Source organism: Nicrophorus vespilloides, unplaced genomic scaffold (assembly GCF_001412225.1).
Source record: "Nicrophorus vespilloides isolate i.1.1-1 unplaced genomic scaffold, Nicve_v1.0, whole genome shotgun sequence".
Classification (NCBI taxonomy): domain Eukaryota; kingdom Metazoa; phylum Arthropoda; class Insecta; order Coleoptera; family Silphidae; genus Nicrophorus; species Nicrophorus vespilloides.
In genome coordinates, this window is record NW_017098995.1 from 1 (window position 1) to 21,161 (window position 21,161).

Below are 21,161 nucleotides of genomic sequence, written 5' to 3' on the forward strand. Positions count from 1 at the left end.
TAAATTAATAATAATTTAATGTTATTAATAATAAATAACAACAATTAATAATCTTATTATATTTTAAATATTTTTTTAATTTTATGGTTTATAATGGATAAGTCAACGTAAACAAATACATTAATAATAGACCTAGACCTATTTTAGACCTAGAAATATCGGTGGCAATCGAAAGCCCGACAACCGAAATCCCGTCAATGAAATTTTAGACTGTATCGAAATCCCGACAGTATCAAAATCCCGACAATCATAATGACGACAATCATAATCCCGACAACCATAATCCCGACTATATGGAATATGTCTACAATAACGTATTTAAATTATTCCAGAGCATAATCATTTTGAAATTGTTATTAATAATAAATAACAACACTTAATAATCTGTATTTGAGATTCTTTCATATTGTTAAGGTTTATTATAAATAATTCAACAAAATTAAATAAATTAATAATTTATTCTTATTAATAATAAAAAATGTAGCACATGGTGACTACAATCCGAAATAATTTAAAAATGTTATTGTAGAAATTTTCAATATAGTCGGGATTATGGTTGTCGGGATTTCGATGTAGACCCCTAAAATATATATATTTAATTTAGTTTTTATGTTATATTATATTTTTTACCGAATAACTTGTTATTATTAATATAATAATAATTATAAGTGAGTTTCTTAAAAATATATTTTTGAGTATATGTCGCCGACTTGACCGTCGCCGAGTTGGCAGGTGCCCAGTTGACCGTCGCCGACTTATCCGTCACCAATCTGTCGAGTACCCGTATTAAAATAATGCATGCAAAGACTGCTTATTTTTTATTTTTTTATAATATTATTTACATTTAATTAATACATATTTTGCTGGTAATTTACTTGTTTGTTGTTGATTCGTTTGCCATTTATTTTTTGTTTTGTTATTTATTGATGCAATGTTGATTGACTTAGTGCTTCTTGACGTTGAGGCTCTCTTATTTTTTGTTCTAATTCATGCGTGATTTGTTTCTCTTCTCTAGTTCTTTCTTATTTGAAAACTGTCACCACTGATATTACTTGCGTCGGCTCTGTATACATTTTGTCTGGTGTTTGATTTTAATATTTCATATGAATAAACTTTTTTTCTTATCACCTGAGACCGTAAATTATTTATGACCCTTCTTGTACACCAGTATTTTTTGTTAGAAATTTGTTGGCTATATTTTGCTCTTTACATTAATGCACTGTTTTAGTTAGGTTTTGACTCTTTTAATTGCTTTGAGCTCACGTCAACATATGCACCCAACCTCACATTCTTTTCACTATTAACTATTAAATAATAATATAAAATATATACAATACTAGCTCTAACAAAGTTAATAAAAAGGATTTTTATTTTCTCTAGTGGTGATATTAAGTGTACGCGCTACCCTCGTAAGGAATTTCATGATTGCCGCCTTTGGGTTAGGCATGACTAAAGGAGATTGGGTATTCGTGGCATTGGAGATGAATAACGTAACATTTTGAAATCATGCTATACTATGATGATAGTTGCTTAAAATTCATTTTTTGTTAGGAGAGTTATTGGGAAGACTCGGTTTGGTCCGTTGACAACAAGAATGACTCCGTTACAAGAAAAGCATACGAGGCTCTCATCAGAGTGAGTTTACTTCTTCCAACTAAAGTCAGATTCCAGGATGTTGCGGATAAGGATAAAAAAAAAACTCAGACTGATTATAATTACATTATTAGCGAGAGGAAAAAGGTAAATTACAAGTTACTTGCGCAAAAAACATTAGCAATATTCATCCAGGATGTACGATTTATGTGTTTGTAGGTGGACTTCGCGATTGGCGCATTTTACGACGGTATTTACTTGCTTGGTATGGCTTTGAACGAGACGATTTCTATGGGTGGAAACATCAGAGACGGCCTGACCATAACCAAATTGATGTGGGGTCGTGAGTTTAACGGTACAAAATCATTATTTTTTTTAATAATAATTAACTCATTAACAATATACTTTGATTTTATTTAGGAATTACCGGTCATGTCAAATTCGATGATAAAGGAGACAGAGATGCGGATTACTCCATACTCGATTTGAACCCAATAACAGGGAGCTTTGAAGTTGTCGCTCATTACTCCGGTTTGAACAAAACATATTTGCTGGTTCCTGGACAGATGATCCATTGGCCAGAAGGACGAAAAGACCCTCCGCTGGATATTCCAAAATGTGGATTTTTGAATGATCATCCTAAATGTATGAATGATGGTAAGTCATAATATATATAATGCACTCAATGAAATGTACTTAAATAAAAGTACACCAAGTTCCATTTTAAATATTTCTACAATGCAACTGGAATTGCTTTCCTACGTTTTCTTACTAATAATTTTTGCTGTTTATGTATATTGCCGCTGCTATCAAAAGAATCAGCAATAAATATTATTTATGGAATTGTCGCTTTAGGATTGATCTTAGCTTTCTCAGCTTCACTAGCTTTTGTTTATTTTAAGTAAGTAGTTATACATTTTTTAATATAATTACATTTTATTCTTTATTTATAAATGCGTTTAACCGGTTATGAAATTGCATATCAAAAATAGTAAATGTTCACCTAATATCAGCGCCGGATTTACGAAGTAAGTCAAATAAATAAAGAAAAAAACATTATTACCAATAAGCTTCCGCACCAATACAACCATATTGTGTTACATTTCTTTACATTACCGTAATCTGAAGCAAATATTTGTAAATATAATACAAAATTTTACAACCATTAAAAATGTTAACTTTGGAAGGAAGTAAAATTGTCAGTAACACTGGAGTATCCTGTCGGACAACTGATTTGACATTCGCACGATGTAAACATACGAGGATGTGACTTTTATGTAGTGTTGTTTGATAAATTAAATATTTTGTCTTTATTGTGGCGTTAACTTAGTTTTATACATTTAGCAGATCTGACTTATTAATTAGAAATGGCCCTAATATTTGGTGAACATTATAATATTTCATTATAACTAATAAAATTAATGCAATTTATGTTAGGCGTGTAAGGCGAGTACCAGAGAACTTAAACAACATGTCATGGCACATACGACCCAATGAGGTGATATTTGACTTAGATATATTTTACGACTCCGAACTAGGGCTTCTGAGGTTACCTGAAGTAATGATACACGTTGAAATAAGGAAACTTAATTATAAAAAAATATTTTATTTGTTTTGCTAGTCAATCAACTCGCTGCATACGTCATCAAATATTATTACGGAGGGAATCTACAGAGGTACTCGTGTATGCATAAAGAAAATTACCAAGAAAAAAATGGATATTAACAAGAAACTTCTCTGGGAAATCAAGCAAGTACGAAATATAAAATGTGCAATATCGTATAACATTGACAAATTGAATGTTAGCATGTAAAAAACAGATGTATATATTTATGTTTGTTCTCTCTACTTTCATAAAGACATTTTTTATGTGCAAATGGAGCTTCATTCCATTTCTTTAAGGTTAAAGATGTTATACACGAGAATGCTGTTTGCTTACTGGGTGCATGTATTGAGAGTCCGACCGTCCTTATTATCACAGAATACTGTACCATGGGAAGTTTGCGTGAGGTTCTACGTAACGATGAAATTAGTCTTGATTGGAATATCAAGATGTTGTTAATTGACCATATTGCTAAAGTGAGTAAACATAATGATATGTAACCAAATGAACAACTCTTCTTTTCAAGGGGATGAGCTACCTGCACAACAGCGAGATTTCCGCTCATGGGAAACTAAATTCCCACAATTGCTTAATCGATGGCCATTTTGTATTGAAGATTTGCGATTTCGGTCTAACCTCTCTAATGACACCAGACGATATCATCAAGGATATCAGTTATTATATGAGTAAATCCATTCATAACTTATATTTTGCTTCCTTCATCTAATTTACACAATTATTCTTTTCATTGTAATATATTCATTTCACATTTCGTAATACCATATTAGAGTCATAGCTAGCTTATCTTTGATTAAAAAATATATAATACATGCATTTATAAAATATTCGAGGTAAATTCACCGATATTAATGTTTCAAACATTAATTTACCGATTAAATTTATATACAATAATTATAAGTATTAATTGCAATATTAATTATTTAACTTTTAATAATCCAAGAACTATTGTGGGTTGCTCCGGAACTGCTTCCTAACACCGTCATAGTAGGAACTCCGGCAACGCAAAAAGGCGATGTCTATAGTTTTGCTATTATCCTTGAGGAGATTATTCTGAGAGCTGGTCCTTTCTTTGCCGCAATGCAATGCGTAGATGTTCATGGTATTATCATATAGACACTTTAGAATTTCTTAATTTGTATTATTATATTTTTCCTAAGAAATTTTAAAACGCGTGGTTGCCAGGGCGACTCCTCCATTTAGACCGACCGTGGATGATACAAACTGTTCCGACGGTTTGATTTATCTAATGGAATCATGCTGGGAGGATAATCCAAATCACAGGCCCACCTTCGACGTTATCCGTGGGGCATTCCGATCTATCATGAAGTACATATTATTTCCAAATTATTACTTAATTGTCTTACTCACTTTTTTTAAGGAACTACTACGGAAATATGATGGAAACTCACCAGACCCAAGGAACACTATAAAGTATGATAATAAAGTCAAGAAAAATGTCACTCCGGAGTACCCTTATACTAAGTATTAATAATTAAAATACAGTGGAATCTCGCTTAACGAACATAATCCGTTCCAAAATTTCCGGTTTTTTACACGTATAGTGAAATACTCGTATAGTGAAACAATGTTTACGATAATGCGTTCCATGCCGGAAATGATAGTACTTGGCCTCGATTTTTAATGATTTTACTTTTCATTTTTATTCGGAGACATGCAAGTGTTATTAAATTATGCACAAAAAAAATCAGTAATAACATGTCCAAACACAAGGAACAATTCACAAATGGTAAAGTGAGTCCATTTGTTTATATATAAAAACGTATGTTTATATTTGAAAAGTATAGTCCGCTAAAAACAAAGATGACAAAAAAAATCGAAGATGGTTAATATATTCAAAAAATACACATATGTGTAAGTTTTGAAAATAATATAGAAGGCACTCGTCATGCGAAACGTCGCTCGTTAAGCGAGTCATTTTTGTTAAAAATTATTTTGCTCCTTAAGCTAAATCTTCCTTAAACCTCGTTAAGCGAGGTTTCACTGTATATAAAATTTAGATATATTATCTTAGGAAGAAATATTTCAATCATAAAGATGTATTTTTGGCAGTATCCTGAATATAGCAACATCTTGCATTCTTAAATCTTAATTTTTTAAACTAAATATGTTGAATGTTTATATACAACCAGTGGCGGATTATTGCATTAGGGCCTCTCAAATCAAGAATACCTGACAGTAGCTCTCACTTTGTTTTTTTTAGAAAGTCACCCTCCTTCAATAACCTATACAATTTTTAACTAGAAATATATTTAAATTGGAAATATTTATAGGAATGCCTCACAATTAAATTGCGTCTTGGGCCTCTCAATTGCTCAATCCGTCACTATATGCAACTAAGCATATATTGAAGAAGTTTGGTACCCTTAATCTAGATTCCACCCGAGTGTACTTATTTGTCATTTATATCCACTAGTAATCATGTATCAATAATCATATTACCTGTTCTGAAAAGTATTCAATATTTATTGTAGAAGAAATATTAATGATAATGTTCAGAAATAAAATTCATTATAATTTAATATTAATTAATATTATGTCGTGTCCCAGGGATGGAATTCTAGACACAGTGGAATATTGTCTGATGCTGTCGTTGTGGAGTCTCAGTTGTAGGAATTAAATAATTTGTTTGGTTTTTAAGAGACTATGCTCATCATATTAACGTTTTACTGAGATTATTCTAAATACTTATTCTACTTACAAAGCTAATTCTTATTAATACGGGGTGGGAGTTTTGATTGGGAATTGATAGGGCATATATTGATGATTAAGCGTTCCCACGGGACAAAATCTTATACATTTGTTTATATGAAAAATATGATTGATTACGATTGTACTCAAAATTTGGTTTAAAATATTCTTCGTCACTTTCTAAAACAATATAAAAAACAATGAGAAATAAAAAAAAACAATATTACAATAAAATACATAAAACTGTGAAATCTTTAATTTCTAAGTGCAATAGATGTGTTTTGGCATAAATTTATTTTCTCTTATTTAGTTTCTATAAATCGAATTTAATTCTTTGTCCATTTATCAAAAATATTATCTTTAAAATTTAAATTTTGTCCATATCCAACTAAATTTGTTGAATCCGGTATTACTATAAATTTGAGTTTTAATAATTTACCATTTATTTCAATGTTACCTTCACAACTACCGATTGTTTCAAATTTACCTACAATACAATCAATTAAGGCATTATATTTAGTAATTTTACATGACTCATTTTATTTACTTTCATTAATTAAAGATAAGTCCGATCCTGTGTCAAGTAAAAATGTTGTTCGTTCTTTTTTGCCTATATCTAATTTAAATTCTACAGATCTTTTAAATATTTTCTTGTGCTGGCTGCACTGTTCCTGTTGAGTGAAATTATTTTCTTCGGAATTATCGTGAACTAATTCTTTTTCTTTGTCTTCAATAACCAAAATTGATTTTGAATGTTTATTTCTTTTTCCTTTATCTCTGCTAAATATATTATTATAATTCGATCTAAAATAACAACTTTTCGTTTTATGATTATTTTTTCCACATATAAAAACATTTCATCTTCTAAATTTTCCTTTCAACATTTATATAATTTACTTGATAATAATTTTGATTTTCATTATCATTAATTTCCAATTTTAATAATTTTTGCAAGAAAAATTTAATATTTTGAGTTTCCATTTTAACTTTAATTAAATCTTAATTTTTATTCTGACCAAAAAAAAAGATTTTATGATTTCTTGTAATTTCTACAGAAAACTGTTTTTAATTAATAAAAATTCGGCCATTTGCACAACTACAACAATCAGAAATAAAAAATTCCACTTACATAAGTTTTTGCTTCTCCCGTCCGCCTGCGATTTCGTCCGTAATAGCTCCAGGAATTGGTTTACCCTCTGCTGCGAATGGCTTTGAAGGAACCGTGAACTTGGCTTAAATCGTTCTATGGTTTCGTAGATGCAGTTGTAACGAGTCCGTTGTCCAGTCTTCAGGAATTAATTGACTCTCGTCGGCTAGAATCCAGAAATTGTTGACTTCTTACGATATTCGGTCACGTTAGGTTTGTACACCGCTGCCACAATGTCGTGTCCCAGGGACGGAATTCTGGACACAGTGGAATATTATCTGGTGTTGTCGTTTTGGAGTCTCAATTGTAGGAATTAAATAATTCAATTGGTTTTACATAACTTTATTATAATAATTGGTACTCTTGGGGTCCCTTTCCAAGACAATGTAGTTATTTTGATAGGTTGACTAAGACTAATTTTAAATACTTAATCTACTTATAAAGTTAATTCTTATTAATACGGGGTGGGAGTTGTGATCGGGGTTGAATTCGGAGTTAAGGTATAGAAGTATCGATGGGAATGTTTACGCTTGGTCCCCTTTGTTTATACTAAAGTCCTTTATGCCGATTCTTATGTTTATATAATAATCCGACTAAGAGACGCTTTGGATGTCTCTAGTTCGTTAATACACTATATTAATAATAACAATTACAATAATAATGGTTGGACACAACAGTACGTGTAATGATTATTATATGTTTATAATAAGGACTTGAATGCGGAATAAAGGTATAGGAGTATCGATGGGAATGTTTACGCTTGGTCCCATTTGTTTATACTAAAGTGTATCGAACTAGGATCACTAGGATCGAACTAGGATAACAATTATAATAATAATGGTTGGACACAACAGTTTTACTTCTAGTATCTGTTTCATCGGTCGTTAGATCGTTTAATAGTTTTATTCTGTTGTGTTGTCATGGCCGACCATTTTATTATCATCTATTGTATAATAAATATGTATATTTGTTAGGTCTACCAATTTCCTCTTAATTAGTACAAATCATATTTGACGTATCCATCAAATATATAAGCGGATACGTCATTAATTAGAATAACTTGTGGAATATTTCGAAGAACGGTTACACTTTAAATTGTATAGTTGCGTCTATTTTATCACCACTTAACAGCCTTCTTCTGCCTCTAAATATTGGGGTAGGATTATAAAACTTAGATAAAGAAACGGTTGTATTTTCCTCAAGCTCAAAACTAATTTCCTTACCTCCGACGCAGACCCTTTTTGAAATGGATTCATGTTTGTATTATATAATTTTGTCTTTGATATGGGGCCGACTGAGAAGACATTCACAAATAATATTCAGTGGCATCAGGAGGTGAAAGGCCACTGAGATACTCGTGCAACTCTTCATTTTTCATATTTTTTTAACCGTCTTATGCAACTATTTAAGCGTGTTTTGTCTGCAGGATCACGAGAATTTTGCCAAGTCATCCTCAGTTTGAGCTTCTAAGATATTTAATGGGCATTTGTATGTTGTTCCATTCAACGATAACAGGGGAATAGCGTTTCATGCTGCTGTTTGAATGGATTAAGTGAGATGTTCAACAGCATCCTCCAGGTCCTGCTCTATCCGCAGGACAGAAAAGTAATTTATTTAGAATATCTTTCAGCATACTCCAGAGTAATGTAAAACGAAAAATCGGGATGGTAGTGACCAACCACTAAAGTTTGGGTAAAACTGAGGAATATTATAAGTCATTAACAGAATCAATAAGCAGAGTAGTCAAATCCCACGGAAGACAGTGACCATTTGCAGCGTTTCTTCGTATTTTTAACTGATAAGACCAAATTGTAGAATTGACAGATCACACGGAGAAAAGTGACCTGAAGCGGAGCGTCTTTTTAAAAAAACGTGTCATACTCCTCAAACTCCCACCCCGTCCGTATTAATAAGAATTAACTTTGTTAGTACAATAGGTGTTATGTAATTAGTATTAGTAAATCTTTTAAAGTATCTACATTGTCTTGGAAAGAACCCCAAGTACCAATTATTATAATAAACTTGTTTTAAACCAAATGGATTATTTAATTCCTACTACTGAGACTCCATAACGACAACACCATACAATATTCCACTGTGTCCAGAATTATATCCCTGGGACACGAAAATAATTTATTTAAAAAATAAAGAAATGATAAAAAAAAATATAACAGAAATATTCATAACTTTTTTATAGCAACATTCGTGCCTCTCATTAAATAAAAAGAAAAAATGTTGTAAAAATCATAAAAGTTGAGTTTCGAAAACATTTTTGTATAAACTCTGTTCCTACAGTTGAGGTAGTAAAATCACTAACAGAGCAATATTTATAGTTTATATTTAGAAGACAAATAATACATAATAAATTACAATAATAAAATTACAGGAGTGCGATTGTTTTTATTATCTTTTAATATTTTTTTATTTCTTTGTGTGATATGATTATTATCATACTTCTTGTGCACAATTGGGGCGAAAGTGAGACCCATAATACAAAAATAAATAATAATAAACTATTACAAAGGGCTACTGATCATAGCTCTTTCCGCCCTCGATTTAATTTATTAATAAATATTTATTAATATTCTAATAATAATAATAAAATTTATTGTAACAAATCATAATAATATTAATTGCAACAATACAAAAGATCATAATTTAACATTTCCATACAATAATAAGGAAACAAAAAATTCAACTGCTACAAAGGACTATTGACCATAGGTCTTTCTGCCCTAAATATTCTAATATTACATAAAGCGCGTGTAGCATTGATATTGAAATTATTCTTTCACTAGCTGTTCTACATTAATTGACTGACTGCGTATAATTAGAACCAAAGGTAATAGTTCGCCCTTTCAACAACGTCATAAAGTGTGAATCTAAATCGATTTTATTTCCAGGTACACATGTGTCGGTTTGTCTCATCATTTAAGTTTCTACTTTAAATAACTATAAGAAAAACAATTGCATAACGTGACTACAACCGTAAATATATAAATATCTACGATTTTTATGAATAACCTCCGGTGACATAAATAGACCCTACTCCGAGGGTAGTCCCAGAAATATCCGACCTAAGAAAGTAATCACAAACAAAAATTGCTTGATACCCTAGCAAGAACCGTCGAACTTCTCAAAATTTCAAATCTTTTACCTATGAATCGATATTTTCATCATTTTTTTGAACTAATAAAATATTTGAATTGGAAATATTTAGAGGAGAGCCTCTCAATTAAATTTTTATTGGGCTAAATCCGTCACTGCAATAATTTTATATTGACACAAATAATTCCTAACAAAAATGGGATTAAATATTATATTTTTCATATGAACGACGGTCACAAAATCTATATATTTCTAGAACGCAGGCGCGTGAATTTCCTGCCTAAACTAAATTTCTAGAGCTGTTAGAAGCGTGAGTTAGTTTAGTACAACATTGTCATCCAATGAATGAACAGACCTCTATAATGAGGCTATAATAAATAAATAAATAAGTGTAATTTGTTGTGTAAAAAGGCAAAGTGATTTTTTAATACTATATATTAATTTTTGATTAATGTATCTAAGATTAAATAGATCACAGCTAATGCGTGTAACATCTGAACATGCGATGAATAAAATGTAAGTTGGAAGTTTTTTTATTCACAATTTAGAATAAAAAAAAACAAATAAAATATGATAAATTTATTGCAACAAATTACCAAAATATAAACTTAACACAATAAGATAATAACAAAAATAAAACTAAATTAAACTAATCTTCTCAAGAAACATAAAGTAAAAATATTAGATAGGATGATGTAAATTGGCTCCTTGACAAATATTTCATATATAAAGGAACACATATGTCATATAAGTTGTTTAATAAATGTTTTTTTATAAAACTATTTTACTATACTTTATTATATATACGTTACTACTATACTTTTTATAACATCTTCAAATACAAAACTTATTTGACCTACAGTTTCCTTTAAAAAAAAACCTAACGCATTCTATCAATCAAAACGAACTAATAGCAAAATAGTGCCAAGTCTGTACTAAATTATTGAGATTATTTTGACCAAAAAAAAAAGAAAAGAAAATTAAATTAAAATAAACATTGAGCGGATTTCCCATCGGAAACCTTCTAATTACAAATATAAATTTAACCAAATAATAATTTGACAAGAACAACAAAGAAATATTAATTCTATAACGATTACTATGCAATTAAAGAAAATGTATTTTGTTTTAATTTCTAATAGGAAGGTCAAGGATCTTGTGTCTTTTTAGTCTGAAGGGAGTATCACTGTTATCTATGATAATACTAGTCTGTTGAGATGGTCCAGTCTGTTCTGGTATCACGCACTAAAATTGTATAATTCGTTCTACACATACAATGACATACAGTGGCAAAACTGTGTGGGAGTTTGCACAGATCGCAAATATAATAGCTACTCATTCTTTTATATATAGGTAGTAATTATGAATGCTGTAAAAATTATAAATTTTATAAAAGCTAATGCCCTTACTCAATATTATTTTCGGTTTTGTGTGAAGAAGTTGGCGTCCATTATAAGTCGCTCTTACTTCACACAGAAATTAGATAGTTCGTTTATTGGAATTGAAAGCAAAAGTGGAAATATTTCTAAATGAAAAAAAATCTGATTTAGCAATTTATTTCAACGACAAATAATGGATTGGCAGAAATCTTCTCCATTCTAAACCTTCTAAAATATCAATGCAAAGAAATCAACACAACATTTTTTTCATGCGAGATAAAATTCAAGCGACAAAGTGTTTTTAAATGTTTCCAAATTATTTTAAAAATATTGCAGATAACTGTGAACTACGTACAAAGAACGTATACATTATTTAATACAATATCATCTTCAAAAAATAATTGTTGTTTAGGGGTTTGTTGCGGACCACTGTTTGTTGACCACTGTTCTAAGACATATAATATATTGAGCGAAAAATAAAAACTATAGTCTCCATTTCATCTTTCTAATACATATTTTATCTCGAGTGATTGAAGATTATGAATAAATGGTAAGAGAGTAAGTACTGTGAAGAATTATCTGAATAAAATTGTAGTGGATGGTGACTACGCTCTGGAATAATACAATCGGGATTTTGATATAGTCGGGATATCGATTTCGCAAACGATTTGTGACAATTTAATGTACTGTATTGCGAATCACATAAAATGGGGTCTATATACCAAGACCGGCAACCTAAAGTCCGTCTATTGATATCTCGACGTTCGAAATCCCGACGTTCGATATCCCGACGTTCGATATCCCGACTATATCAAAATCTCGACTGTATCAGAATTTCGACAACCATAATTGCGACAAACATAATCCCGACTGTATTAAAATCCCGACATTCGATATCCCCACTATATCAAAATCTCGACTGTATCAGAATATCGACAACCATAATCGCGACTAACATATTCCCGACTATATCAAAATCTCGACTGTATCAGAATCTCGACAACCATAATCGCTACAAACATAATCCCGACTATATCAAAATCTCGACTGTATCAGAATCTCGACAACCATAATCGCGACAAACATAATCCCGACTATATCAAAATCTCGACTGTATCAGAATCTCGACAACCATAATTCCGACAAACATAATCCCGACTATATCAAAATCCCGACTGTATCAAAATCCCGACTATATCGAACATTTTTACAATAACATTTTTAAATTAATTCGGAGCGTAGTAACCTTGTGTTACACTTTTATTATTAATAACAATAAATTATTATTAATTAATTTGATTTTGTTGAATTATTCATAATAAATCTTAACATATTGTGTTATTCTTATTATTTATTATTAATAACAATTTAAAAATTACTACGGTCCGGAATAATTTAAAAATGTTATTGTTGACATTTTAGATATAGTCGGGATTTTGATACAATCGGAATTATGGTTGTCGGGATTTTGATACAGTCGGGATTATGGTTGTCGGGATTACGATACAGTCGGCATTTCAAACGTTGGGATTTCGAACGTCGTGAATTTGATTGACGGTATTTCGGTTGTCGGATTTGCAATTGCCACCGCATTAAATGACATGACATTTGAAAAGAGATAATATGATTTACTGCAGAATTCGTATGTAATGGATACGTGACATGTCTATTGCATGCAGGTCTCATTCATTACTATAATTGCATTATCTTCGATTCTAAGCAGTGTTGTACGGTAACCAGCAAACGTCAAAAATTAATATCACCAGCATCAAGAGAATGCATGCTTCGATTTCGTTCTTTTATTAATATCAATGACCGATGTAAAAAGTCGTGTCCATATAGTGTCGTGTATTCCGGGATGGAATATCTAAGGGCACTGGAATAATTTGTAGCTTTATCGATGTGGAGTCCTAGTGGGTTTTATGGTAAAGTCTAGTTAATAGTATTTATTTAACACTTAGATGATAGAGTTCTTAATCTAGCTTCCAGTTGCTAACAAGCATAGATTGCTGCTTAAGAGTTATACTAGAACTGATATAAGTTTAGCTATAACGTGGCTAAAACTATTACTAGGACCAGGACTAACTTAAAATAATAAATTTTCGTCTAAGAATTGATGGTCAAGAAATTGCCAGATGAACTTTTGATCACGATGAATGAATGCATTCAAATCATAAACATAATTAAATCGAGAGCCGTAACTTCGCGCATATTTGGTAAACTCAGTGCAGAAATGGGAGCCGAATATAAATCCTTATTATTTTATACTGAAGTTCGTTGACTGTCCTGAGGCAATTTGAAATCCTATTGCAACCATGCAATAAAATCTACGAAAGAACTGTCTCTGCAAATTCTTAAAAGGTCTTGACCAAGAACTTCGGTTTGCATTGTCAAATATTGAGCTAAATATAAAACTTTTGTGTTCATTGAAACATGCACAGGTATCACATTGAAATGAAAATTTATTGTAAATTTTGTGTATCAATTTAATATCTATATATTTTAATTTTTGGTTTGCTGCGGAATCCTTGGAACAACTTTGGTGTGCCGTGGGTGAGAATAGGTTGCGGAGCACTGTTTTAAAGGAATGGGCTAATTTGCACTGTCAAATACGTCTACCATAAAAATAAAGTATTGAAAAGGATCATAAATCTTACAATTATTTAGGGAGATTAATTGTGAGAGTGCATAGTTTTTATAGTTAACTGCCCGACATGTAACATAAACTTCCACTTATGAAACTGACATAACAAAATGTCCAATGAATAATGAATAAGAATGTACTTATTACACATAATACTTAGATATCAATAATTAATAATAAAGTGCTTGGACACAACAACACTTTTATTTATTTATAAATATTTCATTAAATGAGGTACTATACATTTTTATACGAAATAAAAAGAATAAAATGATTGATTCGTTATACGGTTTTTCGTTTTTCGGTCAACTTTTTGGGTGCGTATCTAGACCAGATACAAATTATGATATATTAACATAAAATTCACCCTGAGATAGACCAAAGTTTTGACTTTGGGCGTCCCGGGAACAATTCTGAAATGTTAAGGGCGCCGCTAATTTCCACGACAATATAATATATTCCATATTTATTTATCTGATCTGTTTAATTTTTATGATGTGCACTAATTTCATATTTTTTATTTTAATATATTGGTACTACGGAAGTCATTGTATTTTGTATTAATTTATTAATTTTGTTCAAATTCAACTGCGGTGAATAGGAAAGTGTTTACCCTTAATATCGTAGATTGACTTCAACCTTTTAGTTGTAGTCAATATTATCAATCTCAATGTCACAACATATTCTGTTTAATTCATATTAATATATTATAATTGGTTTTAAAGATATATAAACATTTTTAAATTTTAATGTTGTTTATATCTTCTATAGATATTTTTAGTTCTCTAACTGAATTTATAAAAATTAACATTGTAAAATAGCAAAAAATATAACCTCAAGTACATTCATTTTTTACTTTACGATTAATAATTTACTAATTAATATATTTTGAGGGCGAAAAGACCTCGGTAGATAGCCCTTTGGCCAACATGTCAATTATTATTTTTTTGTTAATTTATGTTAGAATTTATTTATTTATGTTTTCTTAGAGTTATTATTAATTAGTTGTTATCTATAGAATGTATTTTTTTTGTATATTGCAGACTGACCAATAAATTATTATTATTATATTTTGATTTTAATATCTAATGAAGGTTTTATGAAATTACGTAACCTCTATTCACAGCAAAGATTTACAAATAACAATAGCTGTCCGTCAAGAAATAAATTATAAACGTAAACTATGATTTTGGGTACAACTAGGAGTGCAAAAGCAAGAAGAAGAGTTTTAGGTTCGATCGCCTGCTACAAACATTTGCTTAATGAAAGAAAAATAAAGTGACAAATGACTAAGTGATTTTATCGCCAAAAAAATAAAAATATCAGAAGAGCCAGGACTTTCATCACAAAAATAAACTTAATATTTCTGTGTGCAAATGTTTGTGTTATATCAAAACATATATCATAATGCAAATGATTATAAAAACAACTTAAAATTAAAGTGAAATTTGTTTAATTTTGCTCGCGTGTTCCAGTTTCACCATTTGCTATGTGTTAAAATGACTTCATATGACGCAGTTTTGTTAAACGCTGTCTTCATTAACGCATATAAAGCACTAAATGAGGTCTTATTTGTTTCGTATTTGTTTTCATTGAATTATTCATTATAAACCTTAACAATAAAAAATATTCTAAAATAAAAGTAGATTATTAATTGTTATTATTTATTGTTATTAAAAATAAATTATTATTATTTAAGAGTCATAAATATGTTCTAAAATAAAATTGTCGTGGCCGACCAATTTATTAACATCTATTGTATAATTAATATGTATATTAGTTAGGTCTACCACTTTCCTCTTAATTATTACAAATCATATTTAACGTATATAGTTTATTTTATCACCACTCAACAGCCGTCTTCCGCACCTAAATATTTGGGTAGGATCAAAAAACGGTTTTATATTTCACAAGCTCAAACTGATTTCCTTACCTCCCACACAACCCCTTTTTGAAATGAACTAATTTTTGTATTATATAATTTAGTCTTAGCTAGAGGGTTGAACTAAGAGGGATTCTTAAGAGAGAGAGATAGTCCAAGGAAGAGCACTTATCTATGAGATCAACTATTGTACAGTTCACTTCTCAATAAAAACTCCGATGTGTATAATAAAGTTAATTAAGAATATTGCATTTAATTTTCATAAATCCCAATATTAGAATGGTGGCAGCGGTAATCGAACTCTCAGCGTGACCAAGCACCGTCGTAAGTCAACTTTAATAACCGGGATTGAAGCCAAATCATCAGGAATCAACTCCAGGTGACAGAGCGTGGTGTTACACAACCTTGGTCGAAGCCTACAACAAACGATTCAACCCAAGTTTCCGGTTCCTCCAAGTCTAATTGCAGCAGAGGGTAAACCAACTCCAGATATCTGTACGGACCAGAATTCGATGGCGTAAACCAACGGATGGGAAAACAAACAAACAAAAAACTATGTAAGTGGAATTTTTATTTCTAGTTATTGCAGTTGTGTATGGCCATCTTTTTTTAAATGAGAAAAATTTACTATAAAATCATAAAATTTTAAATTTGAAACGTAAAATAAAGTTAAATCTAGTTCAATTTATTTTATAATAAAAAAAAAATTTGGTCAGAATAAAAACTAAATTCAATTAAAATGGAAACTCAAAATCTTAAAATTTTCTTACAAAAACTTGCATTGGATAAAATTTTAAATCATCAATATAATGGAAATTTTGAAACGATAGATACATTTATAGAAGATTGAGAAAGACAAGTCAATTTTAAATCTAGAATAACAGCTTATTTTAAGTATTTGCTCAAGTTTTAGAGAAGAAGCAGACATTTTAGTTACAGGAAAAAAATATAAACCATAATTAAAGCAATTATTATAAAATAAATTTGGACCAGTGATAGATATTGCTCATTTGAATTTTCATATTATTACAGAATTTATAAAATTTCAGAAAATATTAAAAATACCATAAATCACACATATAATTCAGATAGACATGATGAATTACTAAAGTTAGAATTGTTAGAATATTTCAAATTAGGTCTTACACCTGAAATTAGGCAATTTGTTACAGACAAAAATCCAGACTCAATAGAAGATACATTAAAATTAGCCGAAAATAAAGAAAATTTAAAAAATAAACTCGCCAAGATCAATTATAATCAAGAATTTTTGAAAATATGTTTAACCAATGTAACACTAATTATGATTATAAGTTTAATCAATGTAACTCTAATTATGATCAGGAGGAATTAATTAATGAAAATCCAAATCAATTTCAAATAAACTGTATAAATATCGAAAGAAAAAATAAAAATGTAAAATGTTTTATATGTGGAAAAAATAATCATAAAACGAAAAGTTGTTATTTTAGATCAAATTATAAAAATGTATTGGGCAAAGATAAAGAAATACGTAATATAGATTGTAAATCAATTTTTCAAATTAGTGAAAAGCAAGAAAAAGATTTAGTTAAAGAAGAAAATCATAAAAATGCATTAGGCACACATAGAGAAAATTGCAATAGACATTGCAAACAAACATGTATTAAAGGTTAAAAATAAAAAGCTTTACATTATAAGTGATTTACTTACGGTATTAATAATTGCTCAAATGAGAGATAAAATATAATTGATATTATATTGCGTTGACTGCGGTACAAAGAAGTTATTGTTGTGCATGTTCGTTCTTGCTCTGCAGTGTTGGTATAAAAGCAGATGATGCTGATACCTCTACTCACGCTTATATAGAGGACAATGACGACAATTCTGATTCATACATTATTATATTAATTACAAATACTAAAGAATCTAATAAAAGAACATTAATTAGCATGAAAAAGTTTTATCTTGTCGTAATACAATCATTTATGCATTCCGTCTGGCTGTAATACATGTGGTGTATAAAATACACCGCGCGATTAGTATATATAAATTTTAGTGCGCGAGTATTTAAAAGTTCTAGCCCTTTGGTTACAATTGGTGACTAATAAAGATTTTTTATTTTATTAAAATAATTACTGTAATACTCACTTTTTTTTGCAATGAGATTTGTAGATGAAAATAAGACTATAAATGTTTCCAAAAAAAGATACCAGTGCAATGATAATATAGATGTAGACGAACATGTTGATATCATTGAATATGGTTGATAAATGCATGATTTTTTACTTGATTTTAATTCTTCTTTTAAAATATTAATAATTTATGTCTGAAAATAATAAATATTTGGATTATTTTAATGAAACTTTTAATTAATAATTCGTTTAAAAAGTTATCAAACACCAATCAATCAATAACAAATAGTTGTCACTTTTATTTTAGACACTTGAAATCACAATAATAAATAAGTTAGTAAATGACAATCGTTTAAATTTGGTTGGTATTATTAAAATTTCACGGATTCGCTACTGCCTGTTGCTAGCTGAGATGACTAACGAAATCTGTCGCGCCAGTGGCTAGCTGCACTTTTCGGAAGAAATATTTATGCGCTCGCGCCCTTATTCAATGGCCATTGTCCAATGGTCATATAGGTATTTTAATTACATTTAAACCGTCGGAAAAATATGTATCGATTTCTATGAAAAAGATCATGAAATCCATTTCTACACAGTGAAGACTTTCTTTTAAACAGAACATATTTTAATAATTGTAATAAATGTAAGATTATTCTAAAATCTGTATAAAAAAACATTTGTTTTAATTGAATTTTAAAATAATATGTAATACACAATTTGCAAAAATATTTTTTTATATGGAATATCTAGGTTCATCGTAACCTTAACAAATCTCCGCTGTGGAGGAGATGTATACGGGGTACTTTTGTTAGTTTCAGAATCGAGAGTGCGATTGATGGAACCAATTCGTCAATGGATATGTACCAAATTATCCGGAGCAAAACAGTTTTTCCGACCACCAATATATCAAGACACAGAGTCCGATTATTTTCTGTCGTTCAACATTAAACATTATTAGGAGCGCTCTACGATAATAACCCTGAAATAGCCAGTACCCGAACTTCAAACAGGGTGCGCACAGACTTCCCTTCAGCCGTTTACCGTTCGGAAACCCATGAATCAGGAAGTCAAGAAGCGGGTTTTTTAAAAATACCAATCTTTCACTTTCCCGTAAAAGAACGACATCAATACGTTTTTTTTTTAGTCACCGATACAAACAATCCTAAATAAAGTTGAGACAAATCCAACATACAATACATTTATGTACATTTTTATACAGCCAAATAAAGAACACTATTAAATCCAATCTAAATTATTTTATAACAATTTTTATATTATTGGAAAGTAAACTTCGGAACTCTTGTATTGTATGCAACCGTTATTATAATTATTATTGTTAATATAGTGCATTAACGAACTAGAGACATCCACGGTGGTTCTTAGTCACCTTATTGGGTCTATATCGAAATCCCGACTGTATCTAAATCCCGACTATATCGAAATCCTGACTGAATCGAGATCCCGAAAGTATTTTTTATTATTAAAATTTCTACAAATAACATTTTTAAATTTTTTCGGAGTGTATTCACCATCTACCATATTTTTTGGGTGCACCACCGACCTAACACAACCCCACTAATTCAATTCAATTCAATCCAGTTAATTCTATCTTTAAAAAGCTATATACGAAAGCACTGTATCAATAATGTCTTGAAATGATGTCAGAGATCGAACTTACCTTGCGAGATTTTTAGATCAATTACTTTAATATCTTGCATTGTTTGAAGTTAATTGATGAATTATGGAACTACACGAACAATTAATTCAGAATGGAATAAACTGTGGCAAGAGTGTGTGACAGAAAGAGACATCGATAATTTTCAAGAACAGCCTAACAGTTGATAAAATTGTAACGCATATTCATTAAAGATAGGTAGTGCAGATATAAAAGTATTGGTCGAGTAGCTATTTAGATTAATTATGTATTCTATGGACTGCAATTGTTCTTCTCTTACACTAGTTCTTTTTTCACGAAGTTCTCCAGTCTACGTCCCGCCGATCATACTGGAGGGACGAGAGTTTGAATGGGTTGGAGAAATTAGATCCCTGGGAGTGTGGCTGCAGCTCATCTTTTTAGGATGAATTTGCAGAACATGGAAACAGATGACAAACGTCTCATACGAAAGATTTAAACGTAGAGCGACCGATGAATCAGGCAACCCAATTTACTTGGCAACGAACACCATACTGGTCACATTTCGGGGTAAAGTTACCCCATACACGTACACGTACCATTCAGTGTCATGGGTCACAAAGAGAAATTTTGTAAAAATTGCCGTGGTGACCATTATACCACGGAGTTCAATAAAAAACTATCAGACAGTATTTGTCCGAAATACATTAAACAAAAAGACATAAAAGATACCATGATTAGACGCAACTACTCATATCAAGAAGCAGCGAGCCTTTATAAACCTACTACATTAAATTTCGTATATGATAGAGATTTTCATCTGCAAGAGAATCATCTGAACCTCAGAAACTAGCATTTATGACTAGGTCCGAGGAGGACATTAAATCGAACACGATTCATAAACTAATCGGTATCCTTCGGAAAGCTTTGGAGGACCAGGAGGTACCATCAGTATTCGATCACCCGGACTGCGCTTTAGCTGTCGACCACTGTCGACTCAATAATCACTTGAATAGATCTGCTCCAATCTAGGAGTAATAACTACGACTTTGACACCGCCGAATCACATAACTTTCTGACTTAAAAGTATAAGTATGATGTAGTTTATTTATTTTTTGAATTTATACATATTTGTCTATTCTTGTCTGTATATCTACTTATTGATACTTGTATCTTATAACAGCTCGTATAATATTTTACCTACCTGTCCGAGATCTTCCACATTGTGATAAGAATCGCTGGGCCCCGGTTAGTGAAGAGTTCCTATATTTTTTTTTGAGTTACATATATGTGTATTTAATGTTTAATCCTATTTAGTATTTAATACA

General features: G+C 30.4%; 1 protein-coding gene and 1 long non-coding RNA gene across 2 annotated transcripts; both read left to right on the forward strand.

Annotated features, from left to right (window-relative positions):
- Positions 1-696: 696 nt before the first annotated feature.
- On the forward strand, positions 697-4,757 carry LOC108563812 (atrial natriuretic peptide receptor 1-like; the record flags this gene model as incomplete). The annotated part of the gene is made up of 13 exons (XM_017922601.1): positions 697-783; positions 1,363-1,490; positions 1,552-1,740; positions 1,813-1,948; positions 2,014-2,250; positions 2,410-2,494; positions 3,031-3,151; positions 3,215-3,346; positions 3,496-3,672; positions 3,723-3,882; positions 4,158-4,316; positions 4,375-4,543; positions 4,596-4,757. Coding segments are annotated over 13 exons (1,832 nt in total), but the record flags the coding sequence as incomplete, so codon positions are not given.
- Positions 4,758-10,563: 5,806 nt separating this feature from the next.
- On the forward strand, positions 10,564-19,426 carry LOC108563819. The gene is made up of 3 exons (XR_001891111.1): positions 10,564-10,697; positions 16,365-16,643; positions 19,013-19,426. It is a non-coding gene; the product is annotated as an uncharacterized LOC108563819 (long non-coding RNA).
- Positions 19,427-21,161: the final 1,735 nt, after the last annotated feature.